The 23,827-nt window shown below is 39.9% G+C and overlaps 1 protein-coding gene across 1 annotated transcript in view; it reads left to right on the top strand.

Moving 5' to 3' along the window:
• YEATS4 (YEATS domain containing 4) overlaps nt 1-22,717 on the top strand; it is a 33,634-nt gene extending 10,917 nt beyond the window's left edge. The window contains exons 2-7 of the mRNA XM_066257639.1: nt 4,387-4,506; nt 7,064-7,130; nt 7,232-7,326; nt 16,852-16,944; nt 17,355-17,442; nt 22,047-22,717. Of these exons, the coding sequence (XP_066113736.1) occupies nt 4,387-4,506; nt 7,064-7,130; nt 7,232-7,326; nt 16,852-16,944; nt 17,355-17,442; nt 22,047-22,216 (633 nt within the window). The 3' untranslated portion in view covers nt 22,217-22,717. The remainder of the gene's footprint in view (nt 1-4,386; nt 4,507-7,063; nt 7,131-7,231; nt 7,327-16,851; nt 16,945-17,354; nt 17,443-22,046) is intronic.
• The last annotated feature ends 1,110 nt before the right edge of the window (nt 22,718-23,827 follow it).

Below are 23,827 nucleotides of genomic sequence, written 5' to 3' on the forward strand. Positions count from 1 at the left end.
TTTGGGGATTTCTCTTGGTTTATTTGTGTTGTATTTCTCTGCCTCTGCATTTTCTCTTCACGGGAGTGGCTGTAATCATGTGCTCGGGTGCACAAGTGTTGGTGGCTTTGGCCTTTGCCCCGCCCCCGTGTGTGACGTTATGCTCGGTCCTGAGGGCACTGGCGAGCACCTTTGCTCAGCTGCGGGTCTCCGCCTGTTTCCAGGCTTTCGTCCTGCCCTTGCAGGAGGAGCCCACTCGAGGAACTGCTGGTAGCCTTGGCTCTACCGCCGGGCAGGCCAGCGTGCCCAAGCTCAGCTCAGTAGCGGAACTCCGCCTCTTCTGGGCTTTTGGCTCCACCCCCGTGGGAGGAGCCGGCTACCAAGTCAGACAGCAAGCCTGGGTTGCACGGGCAGGGCAAGGCTGTGCTCCTCTGCCCTTGCTCAGGGGCTGGTCTCCACCCTTTCTGGGGTTCCTGCCCTTCTCCCGCAGGCTGGATTACGGGCTGCTGGCAGCTGAGCCTGACCACTTTTGCACGCCCCCTTCTCCCCAGCCGGGCAAGATTAAGCTCACACCTGAGCCCAGTGGTGGCCAGCTGGCTTCCGCCCCTGCCAGCAGAACCGCACTTTTGTCTCCCGCTGCCGCCCGCCCTCCGGTGGGCCCTCAGCCGCGTGGGTGGGGGTGTTGCAGCTCGGACCCTAAGACTCACTACTGTAGACCCAAAAGCTCCCTCCTTCTATGCGACTCTGCTCTGAATGCCGCGGGGGAGCTTGTTTGGCTGCTCTGCTTCCCTTTGCTGGTATTGCTGTTTCCCGAGGAAATATTCACTTCAGCTTTGGGGAGTGACTCGTCCCAGGGATTAGGGTGGCTATCTCCCAAAATGTTTCTCCCTGTGCCTCCTAGATTACACTCTCTTCCTGTTACTCTGGTCCTCCCCCCCCTCCCCAGGAGCCCCGGGTGAGTGGTTGTGAGAGAGATGTTCTGCGCGGTCCCTTTAAGAAGGATCCTGGGTCTGAGAAATCAGACTCTTTCTCACAAACAGTATCCTGACTTGTTTCCAGCTAAATACTGTCCTTACGCCTCTTCTGGGCTCTGGGGCTGCAGGCTGGGGCTTTGTTCCTGGGGCTCAGGACCCTTTCCCCTCTGCTAAACTCACTTCCCGCCACGCGAGTCTCTCCCTGCTGCTGTTCGCTCCGCGGAGCTGGGCAGCCCTCTCCGCGTTTCCACTTTTCCTACCAGTCTCGGTGTGTCTTCTTCAGTGTTCCTTGGTTGAAGAGTCCTCTTAGTTTAGTCCAAAGTTGGTTTTTCCAGATGATAGTTCATAAAATTAGTTTGTAATCCACTTTGGTTCTGGGAGGTAGATGTTGGTACGTCTGCCTACTCCAGCGCCATCTTGTCTCTCCTAATTTCATTTTTTGAAAAGACTCGCAGGGGTCAGTGAGCATGAAAAACACTCACTACTCAAAGGGTTAATTATTGATTACATTGGCACAGTATTTATTGCATGTGCTATATCTTGCTTTTTGACCTTCAGGTGTATTCTTACTGTTGAACAACTGGTCTAAAATTCATGTGCAACATTAGCATTTTGTGTTCACTTGAAATTTTTTCTCTCCTCCATCGTAATCTGTCAAATACTAAACTGCCTTTACGCTCACCAGGTGTGATGAGAAACATGTATGTACATCTCAGAACTGAGCACCAAAGTAGCAAACCTGACCATTGGCCATTGTTAAACATCAGTCATACAAGTACCACTTTATCATTATCTGAATCCAGTTGTAATGGTTAATATTTTTATTTCAATCCGTTTTTAAAAGCCCATTCCTAAGCATTAGTAATTTTGAAATTATACGTTTGTCCCTGGCCTTTGGTGGCTCAGTGGATAAAGCATCGACCTGGAATGCTGAGGTCGCCAGTTTGGAACCCTGGGCTTGCCTGGTCAAGGCACATATGAGAAGCAACTACTGTGAGTTGACGCTTCCTGCTCCTCCCCCTGCCTTTCTCTCCTCTCTCTAAAATCAGTAAATAAAATCTTAAAAAGAATTATGAGTTTGAATTGCTAGTTATAGTTATGTTTTTTTAATACCTATTAAAAATAAATCTATAAATAAAATGAAAAGTGTTTGCCATTTTTCTACCTAAAATCCTCTCCCAAGCTGCCTTTAATTTTTATACTGTGCTTTGGAAAACACTGCTGTAAGAGGACATTCCCTCCCATCAGATGACTGCGGTTGAAGTTGGCAGTCTTTATTCCAGACCCTTGCTTTAAAGTTTGTGTTTAAAAACCTTTTGTGTTTCTTTTCAGAAAAATTCTCAAAGTACTTCACATTTTAAATAGACATTATTAAGTGGGGACATTGTAATTAATCTGGTGTTTAGTTATTTGTATTAATATGAAATGAGGATAATTATCTTTTCATTTTTTTTATTTTTTTAGTGAGACAGACAGACAGAGAGAGGGACAGACAGACAGGAAGGGAGAGAGATGAGAAGCATCAGTTCTCTTTGAGGCATTTTAGTTGTTCATTGGTTGCTTTCTCATATGTTCCTTGACTGGAGGTGTATAGCTGAGCTAGTGACCACTTGCTTAAGCCAGTGACCTTGGGCTCAAGCCAAAAACTATGAGGTCATGTCTATGATCCCACACTCAAGCCAGAGACCCCGTGCTCAAGCTGGTGAGCCAGTGCTCAAGTCAGCGACCTCCAGGTTTCAAATCTGGGTCCACTGTGTCCCAGGCCAATGCTCTATCAACTGGCCACCACCTGGTCAGGCGATAATTATCTTTTATTGAGAGAAATCCAGGTTATAAGAACACTCTAGGTTTTTAATTTTTTTCTTTTTAAATTACAGTTGATATAGTATTGTATTAATTTCAAATATACAACATAGAGATTAGACACATATAACTTAAGAAGGGATCACCCTGATAAATCTAGTACTGATCTGACACCATACATAGTACAATATTGTTGAGTGTATTCTCTATGTTGTATAGGGGGTCCGCGGGTTACAATACAGTTCTGTTCCTACAATAGTGATGTAACCCAAATTTTAGTGTAAGACTAAACACAGCCTAGCCTAAGTAACCTATCCTAACACAGTTGTAAAATCATAATCTAGACCATAAAAACACAACTAAGCCACAGAAAAAGGAAAAGGACATAAATATACTGTACACTGTACTGTAGTAACAAAAAAATGACAAAAAATGAGTGTAAAAAAAATTCTTTACTTTTATTCCTGTGGTTGGCTTGCACACTGGAAGAGGCATTGCAAGATGGGAGAGAGTGACCTATTGAGAGGAGGAAGCTAGAGAGGAAGGAGAACCTGCAGAAGGTGCTGGAGATACTGGGTCAGGTGAATCACAATTGCCTAAGCCCTAAGGAACATGCAGGAGACACTGGTAATGATTCTGCCTGTACTACAGGTGTTTCATCTCAGGAAGCAGCTGATGTAGAGGGTAGAGGATCTGTTGCCTCTCTACCTTCTTAAAGAATTGTTCCAGGCTGTTATGTGGGGTGCTAACTCCTTCACTTATATGCTGCATTACTGCATATTCTTTCACCGTGTGCAGCAAAACGTGTTCACCCATGAAGTCCATAAGTACAATACTAATGGCATAAACCAAAACACGTCTCAATTTTTTAAAGTTTTTATGGGAGTGAGCATCATAAACTATCAATAAATGGCGTATATCAAGACTGTCATCCTGTACTTTATATACCCTATGACTATTTTGTAACTACCAATTTGTACTTCTTAATCCTTTCCCCTTTTTCTCCCATTTCCCCCAGTCCTCTCATCTGGCTGTCATCCAAAAAATCTCTTTTATCTATAAGTTTGTTTGTTTTGTTTGTTTACTTTGTTTTTTTAGATTCTAGATATAGGTGAAATCATATGGCATTTGTCTGTGACTGATTTCAATGAGCATAACACCCTCTAAACTCCATCCATGTTGTTGCAAATGGCAAGGTTTCATTCTTCTTTATGGCTGAGTGATATTCCATTGTTATCCTTTCATCTCTTGATGTACACTTATGTTGCTTCCGTATCTTGGCTATTTTAAGTAGTGCTGAAGTGAATATATGGATGCACATCTCTTTTCGAATTAGTGTTTTGGGTTTCTTCAAATAAATACCCAGAAGTGGAATTGCTGGGTCCTTCTTTGTCTCTTGTTACAACCTTTATTTTAAAGTCTATTTTGTCCGGAATAAATATTGCTACCCCACCTTTGTTTTTATTTTCACGAATTATCTTTTTCCATTCCTTAAAGTCTGTATATCTTTTGATCTGAAATGAGTCTCTTGTATGACTGCCATTTCTTAAAACAAGCTTTCAGAACTCTTGCTCAGTTTATTTGGGTAATGATACAGTATTAATTGATGTTTAAATTTTTTTTCTTTTAGGGGGTTACTATCGTTAAACCAATAGTTTATGGCAACGTTGCTCGATATTTTGGAAAGAAAAGAGAAGAGGATGGGCATACCCATCAGTGGACAGTATATGTGAAACCATATAGAAATGAGGTCGGCACTGTTTTTTCTTATAACTTTTGAAGCTACAGTTTGTTTTGCTGAATATAAGTTGTAATATTTTATAGTGACTTTCTGATTATAAAATTGGTCCTTTTTAGAAATGTTGCCCCCCAAAAGTTGAGAGAATAAAACAAGAGCTGTCATCTTCATAAAATTGTTGGGTAGAAATCAATTTTCCAAAAATATTTTCTAATTAAAATTGTTACAGTAATAAGAATCATGCAGTAAACATAGCACATTTTCCTATCACCACATCTTAAGTTAGTTTAGTATTTGATCTGGTGTTTCAGGAAGAATAATTTTTAAGTGATAATTTGGTAATAAAACTTTCAGAGAACATGAAAGGCAAAACTTCTATGTAATCTGGCTGTTGGTAATTTTGTTTTGTTGCTGAATCTAATGCCTGAAATGCAGCCAGTACAAAGTAGGTGTTTGACAGATATTTATTGAATGAATAAACTGTCCTCTATTTAAATTCTTCAAAGCCATATAAAAACTTGTATATGATTGTTTATAGCAGCATTATTCACAATAGTCAAAAGAATGGAAACGACTCAGATGTCTCTCAACTGAAGAATGAATAAATAAAATATGGTCTATCCATACAATGGAATATTATTAGGCAATAAAAAGGAATAAAGTACTGGTACATGCTACTACCACATGAAGAAACTTAGAAACGTCGTAAGAGGAAGAAGCCAGACATAAAGGCCACATATTGTATGATTCTATTTTTATAAATTGTCCATACTCAAAAATAGATTAGTGGTTTCCAGTAGGTGGGAGGAGAAGAATTTAGGAATGTGTGCTAAGGGTATGGGGTTTCTTTTTATGTGATAAAAATGTTCTAGAATTGATTATGATGATAGTTGTAAAACTCTGAATGTACTAAAAACCATTGAATGGTACATTTTAAATGGGTGAATGGTGAAGTATGTGAATATCTCAATAAAGCTGTTATTTTTTAAAAAACAAACATTCAGTGACTACCTATTGCCTTCATAAAGTTAAAACTATCTCATTTTAGAAGACATGCCCTGGTCTTTCCTTATCCTGTCTCCACCGCATCATACCTGTCTATGTGCCTCACCATTTCCTGGTGCCCTGCACTCTGCCAGTACTAAGATACTCTCCGTTTCCCAAAGGGGCACTCTTCAACCCCTTTGTTCATTCCTCTCCACCTCCTTTCTCCTTACTGTTCTCTTAGTGTTAGTTTAAGTGTACTTTCTTTAGAGTTACTTTCTTGATCTGCAAAGACTTTTATGTTAGGTGCCCCTGCTTGGTCTTGTACCTCGTGCCCTTACTCCACAGATGACCCTGAAATGCTGATTTTCATGTCTGCCTCCTACTCTGCAGAGAGATCCTAAGGGCAAGACTATTATTTACCAAATGGCACCTGGTACCCAATATTGGTAGTAACACATATTTGTAGAAAATAAAAGGAATGAAAATATTTCCAAAAGAATCTTCAGAGCTACAAAAATATGCCTCAGAAAAAAATGTTCACAATATAATGCTAGGCAGTGAAAGCAGATATTAATATATCATTATAGTATGATTCCAATTTAAAAATATATGTGTAGATAATCATAAATTTCTCACAGCAAATAAAAAGATTAATAAACATTACTATTGAATGTGGCTTATTCTATTTTGAATTCTTATTTTTCTATATTTTTTAAAAAGCCACATTCACTAGAAGAATGTCTTTTATATGTTAGAATTAATGAATATTTTCCTGTGCCTCAATAAAAATAAGAAAAGGAGTTTTAGATCCAATAATTTTAGGTTGTTTAGTTTAGTTGACCTTAGCTTTATATAATTTTGTTCTTTGAAATAGCTTAGTTCTACCTGACCAGGCAGTGGCACAGTGGATAGAGCGTCGGACTGGGATGTGGAGGACCCAGGTTTGAGACCCCGAGGTCACTTGAGCACGGGGCTCCTCTGGTTTGAGCAAGTTTCACCAGCTTGGACCCAAGGTCGCTGGCTTGAGCAAAGGGTTACTCGTTTTGCTGTGGCCCCCCGATCAGGGCACATATGAGAAAGCAATCAATGAACAATTAAGGTGTCGCAACGAAAAACTGATGATTGATGCTTCTCATCTCTCTCCGTTCCTGTCTGTCTGTCCCTATCTGTCCCTCTCTCTGACTCTCTCTGTCTCTGTAAAAAAAAAAAATTGCTTAGTTCTTAAATTTTCTTTGATTTATATGGTTATTTCTATGAAAAGATATTGGAATTGTACTGTTGTTTTTATGGGATAATCAAAATTGTCTATATATTGTAGATAATATATAAAAGTGATTATTAGCAAAACAAGTGAATTGATATGTGTATTCCTATATATTATGAATTATGAAAGAATTCAGCACAGGCTTTTGTTTGAAATAAAAAACAAACCTTCCAGTTATAATTCAACTTTTTAAAAAATTGGATCCCATAGTATTTGAAGGGATGTGTAGTTTATAAAATTAGCTACATATGCTCAGTGTATTTCCCTCCTAGTGTTTATATGTAGATGGAAGAACTAATTAATTCCTCCATATTTTAGGATATGTCAGCATACGTGAAGAAAATTCAATTTAAATTACATGAAAGCTATGGCAATCCTTTAAGAGGTACAGTATAGTTTTTTCATATATAGAATACAAATTTAAAAAGAGCTAGGAAACTACATGAGTTATTTGTAATCATAATTGTTTCATTTTTTTCTCTTCAGTTGTTACTAAGCCTCCATATGAAATTACTGAAACAGGATGGGGTGAATTTGAAATAATCATCAAAATATTCTTCATAGATCCTAATGAAAGACCTGTGAGTAATGGTAATCTTTATAAATATAAAATAGGTTTTTTAGTAATTGTGAAACTGTAGCAATGCTTCAACTTCTTTTTTAGAGTGAAGGGTGTGGGACAGACAGACAGGAAACGATAGAAAAGAGAAACATCAGCTCGTAGTTGCAGCACTTTAGTTGTTTATTGATTGCTTTGCTTTCTCATATGTGCCTTGACTTGGGAGCTCCAGCTGAGATAGTGAACCCTTCCTTAAGCCAGTGACCTTGGGCTTCAAGCCAGCAACCATGAGGTCATGTCTGATTTTACACTCAAGCTGGTGACCCTTTGCTCAAGCTCATGAACCCATGCTCAAGCCAGCGACCTTGGGGTTTTGAGCATGGGTCCTCAGAGTCCCAGATCTATCCTCTATCCACTGCACCACCACCTGGTCATGCGTAACAATACTTCATGAAGAGCTTATTATATATTTACATTTTTATCGATATACTTTACACTTATGACATGGTGTTTCTTGCTATGAGTTAAGATTTTTCATTTTTAAGTGATGTACCTTCCAAAACTTTTATTTTTCAATACAGGCAGTCCCCAGGTTACGAACAAGATAGATTCTGTAGGTTTGAAAATGTTCAAGTATTTATATGCACAGAAAGGTAAAAATACGTATAAGTACTATGTTAGGACAAACATCTGTCTCATTTGCATTTAATAGGCAGATGTACCTGTTGCAACTTACATACCAATTCAACTTAAGAGCAAACCCTGTAGAACCTATCTCATTCGTAAACCGGGGACTGCCTGTATAGAAAGAAGGAAAATTTTGTGAACATTTATTGGAAAAGCATATGGTTACTACAGCAAAAACTTTTAATTTAGTAGTATCATTTGGTATTAGTAACAAGTCGGGTTCATATGCTATCTGAAATGGGAGTACCCAGTTTTTTAGAGTTAAAAGACCTAGAAACAGACTGTTTGCTCTTTCAGGCTCCCATCAGTGCCAGTAGCTTTGCTTTGTGTCGTATTTGTGAATCCTTATTGATAACCACTGACTTTCATCTTTTGATCTCCTCCTCTCAGACTGTTGCTTGATAATGCAAAAAGTCCCTCAGCCTTTCACTGTGATCCCTCAGCAACTTTGTGAGGTTGGTGATATCTTTATTTTAGATAAAATACAAAGGCTCAGTGACCAAATCACAGGCTCAAAAATTCAGTTAGTTGTGGCAGAGCTCATTTTTAACCCAAATGTTTACATTTAGACTCCACACTCTTTCCATTACTCTTTCTTTTGACTAGAACCGCTAAGCCCGTTTTGTTTCTAAGCCTGTAGGATCACAACTGAGTTATGGCTCTGTGGCTGGTGTTTCGCTCGTTTCACGGCTTTGACGGTCACCGCCATTCATTTTCATCTCGGTAGATTCAATTTCATTTATTTAGCACCAGACATTTATACTTTATCAGATTATGTTTTTAAAATTGCATGTGCTTTTATTTATTTATTTTGGCGGGTAGGTACCAAATTACCTTTTTTTTTTTTTTTCATTTTTCTGAAGCTGGAAACAGGGAGAGACAGTCAGACAGACTCCCGCATGCGCCCGACCGGGATCCACCCGGCACGCCCACCAGGGGCGACGCTCTGCCCACCAGGGGGCGATGCTCTGCCCATCCTGGGTGTCGCCATGTTGCGACCAGAGCCACTCTAGCGCCTGGGGCAGAGGCCACAGAGCCATCCCCAGCGCCCGGGCCATCTTTGCTCCAATGGAGCCTCGGCTGCGGGAGGGGAAGAGAGAGACAGAGAGGAAAGCGCGGCGGAGGGGTGGAGAAGCAAATGGGCGCTTCTCCTGTGTGCCCTGGCCGGGAATCGAACCCGGGTCCTCCGCACGCTAGGCCGATGCTCTACCGCTGAGCCAACCGGCCAGGGCCAAATTACCTTATTTGAAGGAAGGAACAAATGAAGGAACATACGTGGATGATTTGGTACAAGTTATAGAAAAGGTAAAGGTAACTCCTAACACGAATGTACTGTTTAGGAGAGCAGGGAAGCCACCCCACGGCTATGGGAAGCCAGCCTAAGGCTTAGCTCTCCTCATTCTCTCCTACGGTATGCTTGTCAAAGAGATACCAGGTTAGGAGTCCCTACCCTGCACAAGCTGGTTATGTGGTCACCCAGTTCTTTGATGGATTTCACCTGCTAGTTCATATACTCTCAGTGAAGTCATACAGATGAGGGTCATTTTTGTCAGTGGCTAGTTTGTGTAATTTAAGTAGTGACTGAACCACACTCTCTTCCAAGTGTAATGCACACGCCATTGCATTCAGCATGTTCTCCCAGTCGTCAGGTCTGGTGTCTTGATGTCCTGAAAGAAGATTCAGACACTTTGTTGGTTCTGCAGCTTCATCAGTTCCTTGGCATGTTCCCTCGTGAGATTGGTAGAGAAATATTTGCTAAGTTCTTCAAAGCCACATCATTGCAGTCAAGGTAGTTAGACATGAACAGGTAGACGTAGGAAGCGTAGAGCTCCAGGTTCATCTGGTGGTTGATGGCAGCCTCTGAGTCCTGATGGTAGTTTTGGCACCTGCAAGGTAGATGTGTTTGTCATGGTGGGTGGCTGAGGAGGGGTAGCTGCATGGTGCTGGGGCTGGTGGGGCTTTAGGGAAGACTGAGGGAGCTGGGAGAAGGTGGCCTAAGGCTGGATCTGGGCAGCTGGCTGGGATGGGGGTCAAGCGTATGTCCTGTCCAGGCAGTGCTGAAGCAGGAACCACTGTGATGCTCCATGAAGACTGTTAGATGTACTTTTAAAGGAGTTGAATATCAGTGGGGCCCAGGGTTCAAAGAATTAGTTCCTAACTGACTCTGACAGAAGTACCTGAGGTGTTATTAAAAATTCAAACTAATAGGCCTAGTCCTTGGAGGGTCTGATTCAGTAGATGTGGCAAGGCGCTGGCATCGTGGGTAATTTTGCTGCACAGTAAGATTAGAACACATTGACTTGGTCATGCCCTTCCTAGGTTGGAGGCCATCTCTCAAGAGTCCCCTAAAATAAACATCTTTGGGTTTGTTCATTTCAGCATGGAGAATATTGACTTTTGTCATTAAATGAAACATCCCGTTCAGGTTTGGGGTGGTTCTACTTTTAAGAAAGCTTTATTTTATTTTAAGCTTTATTGCATTTTTTATTTATTATTTTTTCATTGTACTTTTTATTGATGACCATTCATACATAAGTTTTTTTTCCCCCTAAATAACCATCTATTAGCCTATTTAAATATTTTTCATGTGATATGGTTTCAAGTTCTCTTACCATTCTTTTTGTCATTCTAGAATACTCTCACAACCATTATATTCTACTAGCTGTACCCGGCCACGCGTTGCTATGGCTCAGTCTGGTTAAATGGAAAAGAAAGAAAAGAGAAAGCGCACGTTTCTAATATGTTTAATTTCACAATGCGTGTGGGTATACAATATTTTTTGTTGTTCCATTGTCTGTGCAGATATAGAGATTGTCTGGTTTGCCGAGTCTAGGACACGCAACATATAATTGTCCATGTGAGAAGCAATCCATGTGTAGATCTAAAGCGCACAATTCTAAAGATTGGCCCTGAGCTTTGTTGATGGTGATTGCAAACACCTATCGAATTGGGAATTGCAGTGTCTTAAATTGAAATGGCATATCCGTTGGAATCATAGGAATGCGAGGAATGAGGACATCTTCACCTTTGAAAGGTCCTGTCAAGGTTGTTGCTTCTACGACGTTGCTTATTAATTTTTTACCGCACACAGACCCAAACACTTCATGTTTTATCATGAAATCCATCAGCAATTTCAGCTTCTGTTTGAAAACATGTGCTGTGATGTCATGCCTATCCACCGGCGATTGGCCAGGAAGTAAGAGCTGTTGTATGTCATCCCAAGCTGGATTGCATGTGAATGTAATGAATAGGTCAGGACACCCGTAGTGCATACACAATTGCATCTTGAGCATACTCATGCATATGATGTGGACTGCCTGTATATGAAGATGGCAAAATCATTAGTCTTCCAGCGTTAGTTGTATTACCGTCATTTACAACTGCATCTCGCAAATGAACGTATTCTTCAGAGTGAAGCTTGGTCTGATTCAAACGGATGAATATCGAACGTTCTGTTTCGATTTTTGCATACATATCTGTGATACATTGGTGAAACAATTGACGGCATTTCAAAATGTGATTGTCTTCATTCTCTCGAATCATTAATCAGTATGAATAATAGTTCATTGTGCTGCATTTTATATTTGTTTCTTCACCACTGACTGGATTTATCATCTTAACGTTGAAGTGATATCCATCAGCACCATCCCCAAAAATGACTGGATATTGCAGGGCATCGTAGCATCAATGAGTTTCTGCAACTTTTGTCAATTGATTGTTTTTTCAATGAAAAACAATATCTCTAGGTTGGAATTGATCTCCGACTATAACAATTGCCACTTCATCTATAGTTGGAGCATTGAATCTTTGCACATGTTCTCCAGCAGCCGCTTTGTCAGCAAGAATAACAATCTTGTGTGTATCAGGTGGCATTATGTCAGTTGCTGTTTTGAACAAATGCAAAAAATTTTTTTTTCATGAAGAAGCTCTTGCAGTTGGGAAACGATGGACCTTTTTATGCTGGTAGAAATTCCACAGCGTGCATTCAATTCATCATTGCCATCACCAATGAAATACATTTATAGGAATTTATGTTGACCATCTAGGAACGGAAGCAGGGAGCCGGCTTTATGATAAATTTGTCCTTTCACTTTGAAAGTTGGCATGAATTGAGCTGTTATAATTTCTGCACCAAACGCCATCATTTGGAAGCATGAGTTCTATTTCCTGATGTTAGATAGGAAATTCTTTGATTCGGCATTATATCCAGCAAGCAAAGTTTTTAATGGCTCTGGCGGTTCTCCAAGTTGAGGCAGTTTAATTTTTCCAGCGGCGCAACACATTCCTTTTGTTTCTCCATTAAATTTCAGAGCCTTGCAATAAGGACACACTTCAGTCAGAGTGCCGATGAGAACATGCTGCTTCAAACTATAATCATCAGCTGGGTTGTACCGAATGCAAGGAGATTGTAATTGCATGATTGCTGAGCACAGAGTTGTGTTTGACGCTTTTCTGCTGTTTCTCGTTGACATCTTTCAGCCACTCTCACCCTGTCACGTTCATTCTGTTGAGAACGAAGCAGATCTGAAGCTGCAGAATGCGATCGCCGTGTTCGCAAATGGATCATAAATTGGAAACATTGAAATGGAATTGTAAAATATTTAGTATAGCGTGTGTTGCTTTTATATCCAACAGATGGTGCTGTTTTTTTTTTGTTTTGTTTTGTTTTTTTTTTTCATTTTTCTGAAGCTGGAAATGGGGAGAGACAGACAGACTCCCGCATGCGCCCGACCGGGATCCACCCGGCACGCCCACCAGGGGCGACGCTCTGCCTACCAGGGGGCGATGCTCTGCCCATCCTGGGCGTCGCCATGTTGCGACCAGAGCCACTCTAGCGCCTGAGGCAGAGGCCACAGAGCCATCCCCAGCGCCTGGGCCATCTTTGCTCCAATGGAGCCTCGGCTGCGGGAGGGGAAGAGAGAGAGAGAGAGGAAAGCGCGGCGGAGGGGTGGAGAAGCAAATGGGCGCTTCTCCCGTGTGCCCTGGCCGGGTATCGAACCCGGGTCCTCCGCACGCTAGGCCGACGCTCTACCGCTGAGCCAACCGGCCAGGGCCACAGATGGTGCTGTTTTTAAAAAAACATGTTTTTACTGTTATAGGTGTGACATCTATATCTATATAATAGTAGGTATATAATAAAGCGTATATTCGAATGCAATGTTGTGTCAAAATTTCAAAGCAATTGGTGAAGAACTTTTGGAGACTTAAGATTTTGAACAAACGAACATTTACATTTTTATTTATATATATTTGGCAAGAAATTATTAAATATTCAGTATTTGCAAGCTATTAAATGTCTTGATACAAAGTAGAACACAACATCTGTCCTTAATGGAAATAGTCTGTTAGGGAGAATAGAACAGAATTTAGCAGATTTGAGGGAAAGGGAAAAATCAGTACTGTTACTAGAGCAGAAGCTCTTTTTAACTTTTAAGATTGCATTTAGTTCATTTTTATTTTGAGAATGTGTGGCTTTACCTGTCTGTCTCCCCATCTGTGGTCAATTGGAAAATATAATACATCGCTGAAAGAAATCTTTATATCAGGTAATTTCATTATGAGCAGGCTTTCAAAGTCTACTCTTAGAAAAGTAAGGTAATATGATCCTTTTCTACTTCTGTGGTGATTAATTTGTTAAATAGATTTCCACATAGATCTGCGTAGGCTGAATTTTATTCCCCTAAACTGTTGTAGTGTTCTTTTAGTATAATGAAACCATTACAATTTTTCAATAGTTAGTTTTTGCAGAAAATGTCATATGAAGGTTTATTTAAAACATAAAAGACACGGTTAACTTGTGATTTACTTTTGTTATCCAGTTACCTATTGTAGGTCAAGCCATTGTAAAAGGAATGGTTGTTTCTAAAAGGAAACTGCTAAAAAAATTTTTTTTTAATGCCTAGGAACATCTCTGTAGCAAATATAGGCACCAGCATCAGCAAACACAGCTCAAAACTGGCGACATCTGTCTTGAAATTTTTCATTGCCTATATGTGCATGAATGCCTCTGGTAGTCTAATAAATTTAGGTGAGGACAGTCTTATAATGTAATCTTAAATTTTTCTTAAATTATAAAAGTCAAACATGCACATCATTAGTTAAAAAGTTTTTAAAAATAATAAGTACCAGTATTGCCTGACTGGTGGTGCTCTATCCACAGTGGATAGAGCATTGACCTGGGACCCTGAGGGCTCAAGTTCAAAACCCCAAAGTCTCCAGTTGAGTACGGGCTCATCAGGCTTGAGCACAGGGTCGCTGGTTTAAGAGTGGGATCATAGATGTGATCCATGGTCACTGGCTTGAGCCCAAAGTCAGTGGCTTTAGCAAGGGGTCACTGGCTTAGCTGGAGCCCCCCCTTTCCCTGGTCAAGGCATGTATGAGAAGCAATCAATGAACAACTAAAGTGATGCCACTACAAGTTGATGCTTCTCACCTCTTTCCCTTCCTGTTTGTCTCTCTCTCTCTCGCTTGCTCTCTGGTTTTCTGACTTGCTTGCTAAAACAACAAAAAAAAAGAGTACAAGTTTTCTGTATTAGTTTTCTAGGGCTATCATAACAAAGTACCACAAACTGAGTGGTTGGTCAACAGAAACTTATTCTCACAGTTCTGGAAGCTAGATGTTCAAAATCTGGGTGTTGGCCATGCTCTCTCCAGAGCCTCTAGGGAAGAATCCTTTCTTCCCTCTTCTAGTTCCTAATAGCCCCAGGCATGCTTAGCTTGTGGCAGCATAAAGTCATTCTCTGCCCTCCTTGGCACAACATGGCCCTTCTCTGTGTCTCTTGAGGACTCGAGTCATACTGGATTAGGGCACACCCTAATGACATCTTAATTTGATTATATCTACAAAGACCCTATTTCCAGGTAAGGTCACATTCAAAGGTACTGAGGGTTGGGATTTCAATATATCTTTTAGGGGAATACAGTTCAACCTATGACATCTTTTCCCCCATATCTGGCCCTTTTCCTAAGAAAACTAGTTACTGTTTTCTGTTTCTCTAGAAATTACTCCCATGCTTCTCATATATTTAAATCCCTAAATTTAACATTTTTAATTTTAGATAGTGCCTGTCAACTCCTAGTGATGACAGATGATCCTTTTTCTTCATCTTTTTGGGTTTCTTTTTTATTTTGCTGGAGGAATTTCTTCAGAAAGAATACTTGAGAAATATTTTTAGAGCTGTTGCTATCTGAAAATATCTTTTATTTCATACTTGATCGGGTGAAATGTTCTAGGTTCTACAGGAGGATATGCTGTTGTCTATGAGTACAGGGAAAAGAAAGGAGTATTAACAGGCCTAGTCATTGCCACATTCTTGATTTCTATAGCTGGCAACTTTGAACTTGGAACCTCTCTGGGGCTCCAGAGGTACACCTGTGATACAGTTCTCTTCCTGATGTTTTCAGGTTGTGGATTTCTCTGTTACAGAGTAATCTCATCTGCTTTCTGGCTGTTCCATAAATTATGTCAGATTATCTGCTTGAAATATGGCCTATGATTGTTGCATGCTCCTTATAATGATTTTTGCTAAGTTTTGGGAAATTCCTTGAGGCCTGTGAATTGGTTTCTCCAACTTCAACATGAACTTCAGTGTTTTGCCAACTGGATTTTGTTTTGCTCGAGGAATTACACTTTGTGCTGCAAAACTTTTACTTTGATATCTTACTACAACTGTTTTTATGTATTTTGAAGATATTAAAACTCTCTTCTTTTTTTTTAAGATTTTATTTATTGATTTTAAAGAATGGGGGGCGGGGGCTGGGGAGGAGTACCACACTTTGTTGCTTCCCATATGTGCCTTGACCGGGCAAGCCCAGGTTTCGAACCAGCAGCCTCAGGGTTCCAGTCCAACATTTTATCCACTGCACCACCACAGGTCAGGCTGAAGACATGTTTCTCTTGCCAAAGTGAATTATTAGTGACTTTTGGTTACTTATGTAAATAATCTTACAGATCACTGAAGAAATTATCTTGCCCTCACTAAACATTTTAGTATTAGTCATTCCTTTTGAAAGTATCAAATCTTTTTTCCTATAGTAAATTTGTAAACTTTAATCTTCATAGAACTGTCACATTTAATCCAATTGCACTTGTGTTAGTAAAAGAATTTGTCTTAGTTATTTCCCAGTTTAATTGTCATAGCTTATCCTATGTTATTTTCATGTACTGTCCACTCTCTAGAAATGCTTTGTAACAGATCCTTACTCTCTTCATAACATTCACATTTAGATGTAGATGGATGGTAATACCTAACAGATGAATAAAAGTGCTGAGTTTGGCCTGACCAGGCAGTGGTGCAGTGGATAGAGCGTTGGACTGGGATGCGGAGGACCCAGGTTTGAAACCCCGAGGTCATCACTTGAGAGCAGGCTTATCCAGCTTGAGTGGGGGCTCACCAGCTTGAGCTCAGGGTCACTGGCTTGAGCGGGGGTCATATACATGACCCCATGGTTGCTGGCTTGAGCCCAAAGCTCATTGGCTTGGAGCCCAGAGCTCATTGGCTTGAAGCCCAAAGTCACTGGCTTGAGCCCAAGGTCGCTGGCTTGAGCCCAAGGTTGCTGGCTTGAGCAAGTGGTCATTCGCTCTGCTGTAGCCCATGGTCAAGGCACATGAGAAAGCAATCAGTGAACAACTAAGGAGACTAAGAAGCTGCAATGAAGAATTGATGCTTCTCATCTCTCTCCCTTCTTGAAAAAGTACAGTGAGTTTGAATGATTTGCCACTGTAAATTGTTGTTGAGACAAGATCCTAAATTTGATATGTTTACTAATTCCAGTTTCTAATTCAGTTACAGAAATGACAGTGTTTTACAATGATGAAAGTGACTATGGTACAGATGGGATGTCTGTTTTTATTTCACAGGTAACCCTGTATCATTTATTAAAGCTGTTTCAATCAGACACCAATGCAATGCTGGGAAAAAAGACAGTGGTTTCAGAGTTTTATGATGAAATGGTAAGAAGATTTTATGTATTTATTTATTTATTTATTTTTTAAGTGAGAGGAGGGGAGATAGACTCCCACATGCATCCCAACTGGGATCTACCTGGCAACCCCTGTCTGGGGCTGATGGTTGAATCAACTGAAGTATCCTTAATGCCTGAGGCTGATGCTCAGAGCACTCGAGCCACTGGCTACAAGAAGGTAAGAGAGAGAGAAGAGGGAGAGGGAGAGGGAGAGAGGCAGATGGTCTCCTCTCCTGTGTATCCTGAAAGAGAATTGAACCCAGGACGTCCATAAGCTGGCCAACTCTGTCCACTGAGCCCATCAGCCAAGGCCAAGAAGATTTTATTATGAGAGTTTTAAAAGCATTTTAAGTTGTAGAACTTTGAAGTATTGGGCCTTTTTTTATTTTATCCCATTAGATATTTCAAGACCCAACAGCAATGATGCAACAATTATTAACAACATCTCGTCAGCTAACATTAGGAGCCTATAAGCATGAAACAGAATGTAAGTGCCATGAGTTCATAATTAATCCTGAAAAATAATGTGTTCTATAATGGTGAAAGGATTGTGTGACTAGTAACTTAAATTTTTTTCTAATGCTATATACAGATAAAATGATCAGGATTAAAAGGTAAGGTAGGACATGCCTAAAGTAGGCCTCCTTTCAAAAAGGTAAACGACAGCCTCTCACATTCTCTGAATTACTGTTTGTCTCTTATTCCTTAGTTACATTTAAGCATAGCTTTTTGTTAATCTTGCTTAACCTGTCACTCAGTCATTTTTTGTTTAGTAGTCTTTGCTAACAAAATCTGTGTGAAAACCTTTGCGGAACATAATTATACTTTTGTGTTCTGTGAACTAGTTTATTTTCCTTTTAACTTTATAAAAAAACATTTTTTGGAGGTGACTGATTAACAAATTATACAGGTTTCAGGTGCAAAATTCTATAATACATCATCTGTACACTGTGTTATGTGTTCACCCCCCCCCCAAGTCGTCTCCCTTCATCACCATTATCCCCCTCTGTATCTGCCACCAGCATCCCCCAACAGTCACCACACTGTTGCCTGTGTTCGTGAGGTTTTTTTTCTTTTTTGCTCAATCTCTCCACCCCACCCCCCTCAGCAACCACTGCTCCCCCAAAACAGCTGTCAGCCTGCTCTCTATTAGTCTGTCTCCATTTTGCTTGTTACTACATTTTTTTCATTAGATTCCACATATAAGTGAAATTATATGCTACTTGTCTTTCTCTGACTGGCTTATTTCACTGAGCATAATAATCTCCAGGTCCATCCATGCTCTTGCAAAGGGTAAGATTCCCTTCTTTTTTATGGCTAATTGGTATATCATTGTATAAATGTACCACAACTTTTTTACTCACTCATCTATTCATGGACACATGGGCTGCTTCTAGATCTTGGTTATTATAAATAATGCTGCAGGAAAAGAGGGGTGCATATATTCTTTCAAATTAATGTTTCAGGGTTTTTCATGTAAGTTCCCTGAAATGGAATCACAGGGTCATAGGCAGTTCCATTTTTAATTTTTTTGAGGAAACTCCATACTGCTTTCCACAGTGGCTGCACCAATCTGCATTCCCACCAGCAGTGCACAGGGGTCTCTTTTCTCCACACTGGCCAACACTGATTTTTTTCTCGATTTATTGTTGATAGCCATTCTGACAGGTATGAGATAATAGCCCATTGTGGTTTTAATCTGCACTTCTGATGTTTTATGGCTTTGAGTTTTTAAAAAAAAATAAATTGATTGCTTTGAAAGAGATAGAGGAATGGAGGGAGAGAGAAAGGAAGAGACAGAGAGAGAGAGAGAGAGAGAGAGAGAGAGAGAGAAGCATTCATTAGTTCCACTTAGTTGTGCCTTAGTTATGCATTCATTGATCGCTTCCCATAGGTGCCCTGACTTGTGATTGAACCTGCAACCTTTGTGACTTGGTACAACTCTCCAACTGACTGAGTTAGTTGGCCAGGGCCTTGAGCATCTTTTCATATGTCTGCTGGCCATCTGTGTGTCCTCTTTGAGGAAGCGTTTACTCAGGTCCTTTGCCCATTTTTAAAATTGAATTTTTGTTTGTTTGTTTGTTTTGGTGTTGAGTTTTATAAGTTCTTTATAAATATTGGTTGCTTACCCCTTATCAGATGTATTGGTAAATATGTTCTCCCATTCAGTGGATTGTCTTTTCATTTGGTTGATGGTTTCCTTTGCTGTGCAAAACAATTTTAGTTTGATATAGTCCCATTTTGTTTATTTTTTCTTTTGTTTCCTTTGCCCAAGGAGATATGTCAGAAAAATAATGCTATGAGAAATGTCTGAGATTTTACTGTCTGTGTTTTCTGCTTGGATTTTTATGGTTTCAAGTCATTAAAAAAGTTTTTATTTATTTATCGATTTTAGAGAGGATGGTGGAGAGAAACATCGATTTCTTTCTCCATTTATTTATGCATTCATTGATTGATTCTTGTATGTATCCTGACTGAGATCAAAACTACAACTTGCCGAATTGAGGTGACACTAACCATCAGAGCTATGTGACCAGGGCCTGAATCTAACATTTAAGTCTTTAATACATTTTGAGTTTATTCTTGTGTATGGTTTAAAAAGGTGGTGGTCCAATTTCATTTTTTTGCATGTATCTGTCCCAACACCATTTATTGAATAGACTGTCTTACCACATTGTATATCTTTGCCTCCTTTGTCAAATATTAATTGGCTATAAAGGTATAGGTTTATTTCTTGCCTCTCTATTCTGTTTTGCTGGCCTATATGTCTGTTTTTATGCCAGTACCATGCTGTTTTGATTACTATGTTCTTATAGTATAGTTTGATATTGGGTAGCATGATTCCTTCACTTCTGTTCTTCTTTCTCAAGATCGCTGTTGCTGTTCAGGGTCTTTGTGGTTTCTTAAAAACAATGAAAGAAATTACAAAGAAAAATATGGATTGTTTTGGCAATATAAATGTACCACAAAAGAAATGTACCACAAAATGAAAGTCACCAACAATGAACAAAATAAGAAAACATTATCACATGTGTTTTGTTTTTTGTTTTTGAGAGAGAGGACAGCCAGGAAGGGAGAGAGATGAGAAGAATCAACTTGTAATTTCAGTACTTTAGTTGTTCATTGGTTGCTTTCTCATATGTGCCTTGACTGGGGGACTCCAGCCAAGCCAATGACACCTTGTTTAAGCCAGTGAGTGACCTTTTGGCTCAAGCCAGGGACCATGTCAGTTATCCCACACTTAAGCCAGCAACCCTGTGCTCAAGCTGGTGAGCCTGTGGTCACGCTGGTGAACCTGTGCTCAAGCCAATTGAGTCTGCACGCAAGCTGGAGACCTTGGGGTTTCAAATCTCAGTGTCCCAGGTCAGTGCTCTATCCACTGCGCCACCACTGGTCAGGCATACATTATTGTATGTTTTTAATGTGCTAGATGCTTTATATATACATACAGTCTTCCTTTGGTATCTGTTGGGGATTGGTTTCAGGACACCCTGAGGATACAATAATCCACTGAGGCCCAAGTCTCATATAAAATGGTATAGTATTTGCACAGCACCTAGGCATATTCTCCTGTCCACTTTAAATCACCTCTAGATTACTTTAATACCTAATACAATGTGAATGCTATGTAAACAGTTGTACTATATTGTAGGGAATAGTGACAAGGAAAAAAGTCTGTACATGTTGGGTGCAGATGTGGTCATCTAGGCCTAACTGCTTAGTACACATTAGCAATAACATAACATTCCCCACCCCTCCCCGGTATTTTTGATCTACATATGCAGAGCCCATGGATACAAAGGACCAACTGAATTGCTTAATCTTCATAAATCCTCTGAGAAATACAAAGTTTTAACCATATCGTGTAGAAAGACAAGATTGAGAGGGACGTAGAGATGTCAGCATTCAGCTTGTAAGGGGCCTAGGATGTATTTGAACTCAAGTCTCTCTGATTTCAAAGGGTTTTTTTTTCTTCTTCACCAAACCATGCTGCTTTTAATCAGGGATCATCTTATGCTATGCTCAAAGCATAATATGTACAGTTAGGCTTTAGTGATCATCGGTAGCAATTACCTGAAACAGGATGGAGATGTATGGTGAAAATAGGCATTTTTTTCTTTGTAAAACATAATGCTGCACTAAGTGGAATAAATAGAGTAATTCTGTTTTGCAGTAGTGGTATTTTCTCTAGTAATTTGTTATATAGCCAGCTAGAATGTTTTAAATGTCATTTAATGTTCCTCTGTCTTTTCATGTACCAGATAATACTCTAGATACTTTATAATATATACCTGCATTCACTTAAAAGCTCCTTAGCAAATAATATTGAGGTGTTTGCTATTATAATTTCCATTTTAGAAATGAGGAAATGAGTATAGACATAATAAATAACTTACTCAAAGTGGCTTAGCTAATAAATGGTAGACCTGGAATTCAAACCTAGACAGTTGTTATGATCTTTTTTTCTAATTGATTTTAGAGAAAGAGAGGAAAAAAAACATCAATTTGTTTCACATATTTATGCATTCATTGATTGATTCTTGTATGTTCCCTGACTGGGGATTGAACCAACAACTTTGGCGTATTGGGATAATGCTCCAACCTACTGCTTTAATGCTATCATTAAAGCCAGGGCCATTAATGCTATCTTTTTTGGAAAAATAAAAAATCAAGGTTTGTGATTTTGGTTATGTAAGTTTTACCTGTAAAACTTAACACTATATATTTAGTGTTCTTGTTAGCTGGATATCTTTTCGATTGTATATCTCATTTTCAAAAATTAACATGTATATGGAGAAAAACAAGGATATATTAAAGTCCTAACTGTGAATTAAAATATTAGTGGTGATAATAGTCATTATTACAGAAAACATTAGAGATCCTCTCTTGGGAGTTTAGATTTTCTTACCCACACCTCTATATTTAATGTTATAATATTTTTTCTTTATTTTTAATGTTATGTATCTTAAGTTATCCACATTTTATCATAGAAACACTGACCTCAGTAAATGCCTTACTCATTACTCTATGACGTATCTTAGACATGTAAGAAAAATGAAATGATTTAATGGAAGTGTATGTTTTTCTTAGTTGCAGAACTTGAAGTGAAAACCAGAGAAAAATTAGAAGCTGCAAAGAAAAAAACAAGCTTTGAAATCGCAGAGCTTAAGGAGAGATTAAAAGCAAGTCGTGAAACTATAAATTGTTTAAAAAATGAAATCAGGAAACTCGAAGAAGATGATCAGACAAAAGAGATATAAACAGTGCTGAGGACATCGTGATCGATAGGAATCTAACCTGAAGATAAAGTGGCCGTGAAAGCAGAAGTGGAGCAGCGGAGCGCAGTGCTTCTCAGAAGAACTCCGTGGGAAGGTGTTGGCCACAGATTTCTCAGCAATGGGCAAAGCATTTGTACTTTTCAAGCAATAGTTAATATGAAATATATGTATATAATAAACATGAATACTGTATAGGTTTCTCATCAACTCATTTTAGCTTAATTCTATGACATTAAGCACAATTTAAAATTCTTTTATTACTTTGTATGTATAACTTACCCTTTCGACAGGCATCTAAAAGTCATTATAAAGTATAACTTTATACAAATTTTGTACTTCCCTGGTAGTTAGAATTAGTGGTAAAATTATTGTGTATATTTAATACCTTAAGTTCTCACCTGCCCTCATTCTGATTCCTTTGTATCTGATGTGCTGGTACCTAGTAAATCCTCTATAAATGTACTTACTCTTCCTGTTCCTGCACATACTGTTTTTCTGCCTTTCTGTTTGGTGTACCCAGAGCGTTCTCATCACAGTGAATGTATCTTCATACCGTTGCAGTCACACATCTCTTATTGGCATCCATTGTAGTATACAGAAACTCTGATGGCAAAGCTCATACCTTAAGTATTGTTCTCCTTAACTACCACAGTGTCATTCATTTTCTTTTTTTTTTTTTGTATTTTTCCGAAGCTGGAAACGGGGAGAGACAGTCAGACAGACTCCCCCATGCGCCCGACCGGGATCTACCTGGCACGCCCACCAGGGGGTGACGCTCTGCCCACCAGGGGGCGATGCTCTGCCCCTCCAGGGCGTCGCTCTGCCGTGACCAGAGCCACTCTAGCGCCTGGGGCAGAGGCCAAGGAGCCATCCCCAGCGCCCGGGCCATCTTTGCTCCAGTGGAGCCTTGGCTGCAGGAGGGGAAGAGAGAGACAGAGAGGAAGGAGGGAGGGGGGTGGAGAAGCAAATGGGTGCTTCTCCTGTGTGCCCTGGCTGGGAAACGAACCCGGGTCCCCCACACGCCAGGCCGACGCTCTACCGCTGAGGCAACCGGCCAGGGCCGTGTCATTCATTTTCACATAGAAAACCTTAATCCGGCCTGACCTGTGGTGGCGCAGTGGATAAAGCGTCGACCTGGAAATGCTGAGGTCGCCGGTTCGAAACCCTGGGCTTGCCTGGTCAAGGCACATATGGGAGTTGATGCTTCCAGCTCCTCCCCCCTTCTCTCTGTCTCTCTCTCTCTCTCCCTCTCTGTCTCTCCTCTAAAAATGAATGAATAAAAAAAAAAAAAAGAAAACCTTAATCCCTCATACATGTTCTGAAGACACAAGAAGCACCTACCTATACGTCAGCTTCACATACGCCCCCTAATTCCTCTACCTGTTTGTCAGCCTGTCCTGTTCAAATCCATATGGTTAGCCCTCTGTTTGAACTCATCTACTATTGTACAATTTGAACATGTAGTAGTACTTAATGTTTAAGGTCATCCATATTGGCTAAACCATCTTGGCAACCTAGGGACAACAATAGATAGGAAAGTATTTTGGAAAACAAGTAACATTAACGTAAGTTACAAAGCTCCTAAAAGTGACA

Source organism: Saccopteryx bilineata, chromosome 2, assembly GCF_036850765.1.
Source record: "Saccopteryx bilineata isolate mSacBil1 chromosome 2, mSacBil1_pri_phased_curated, whole genome shotgun sequence".
Taxonomy (NCBI): domain Eukaryota; kingdom Metazoa; phylum Chordata; class Mammalia; order Chiroptera; family Emballonuridae; genus Saccopteryx; species Saccopteryx bilineata.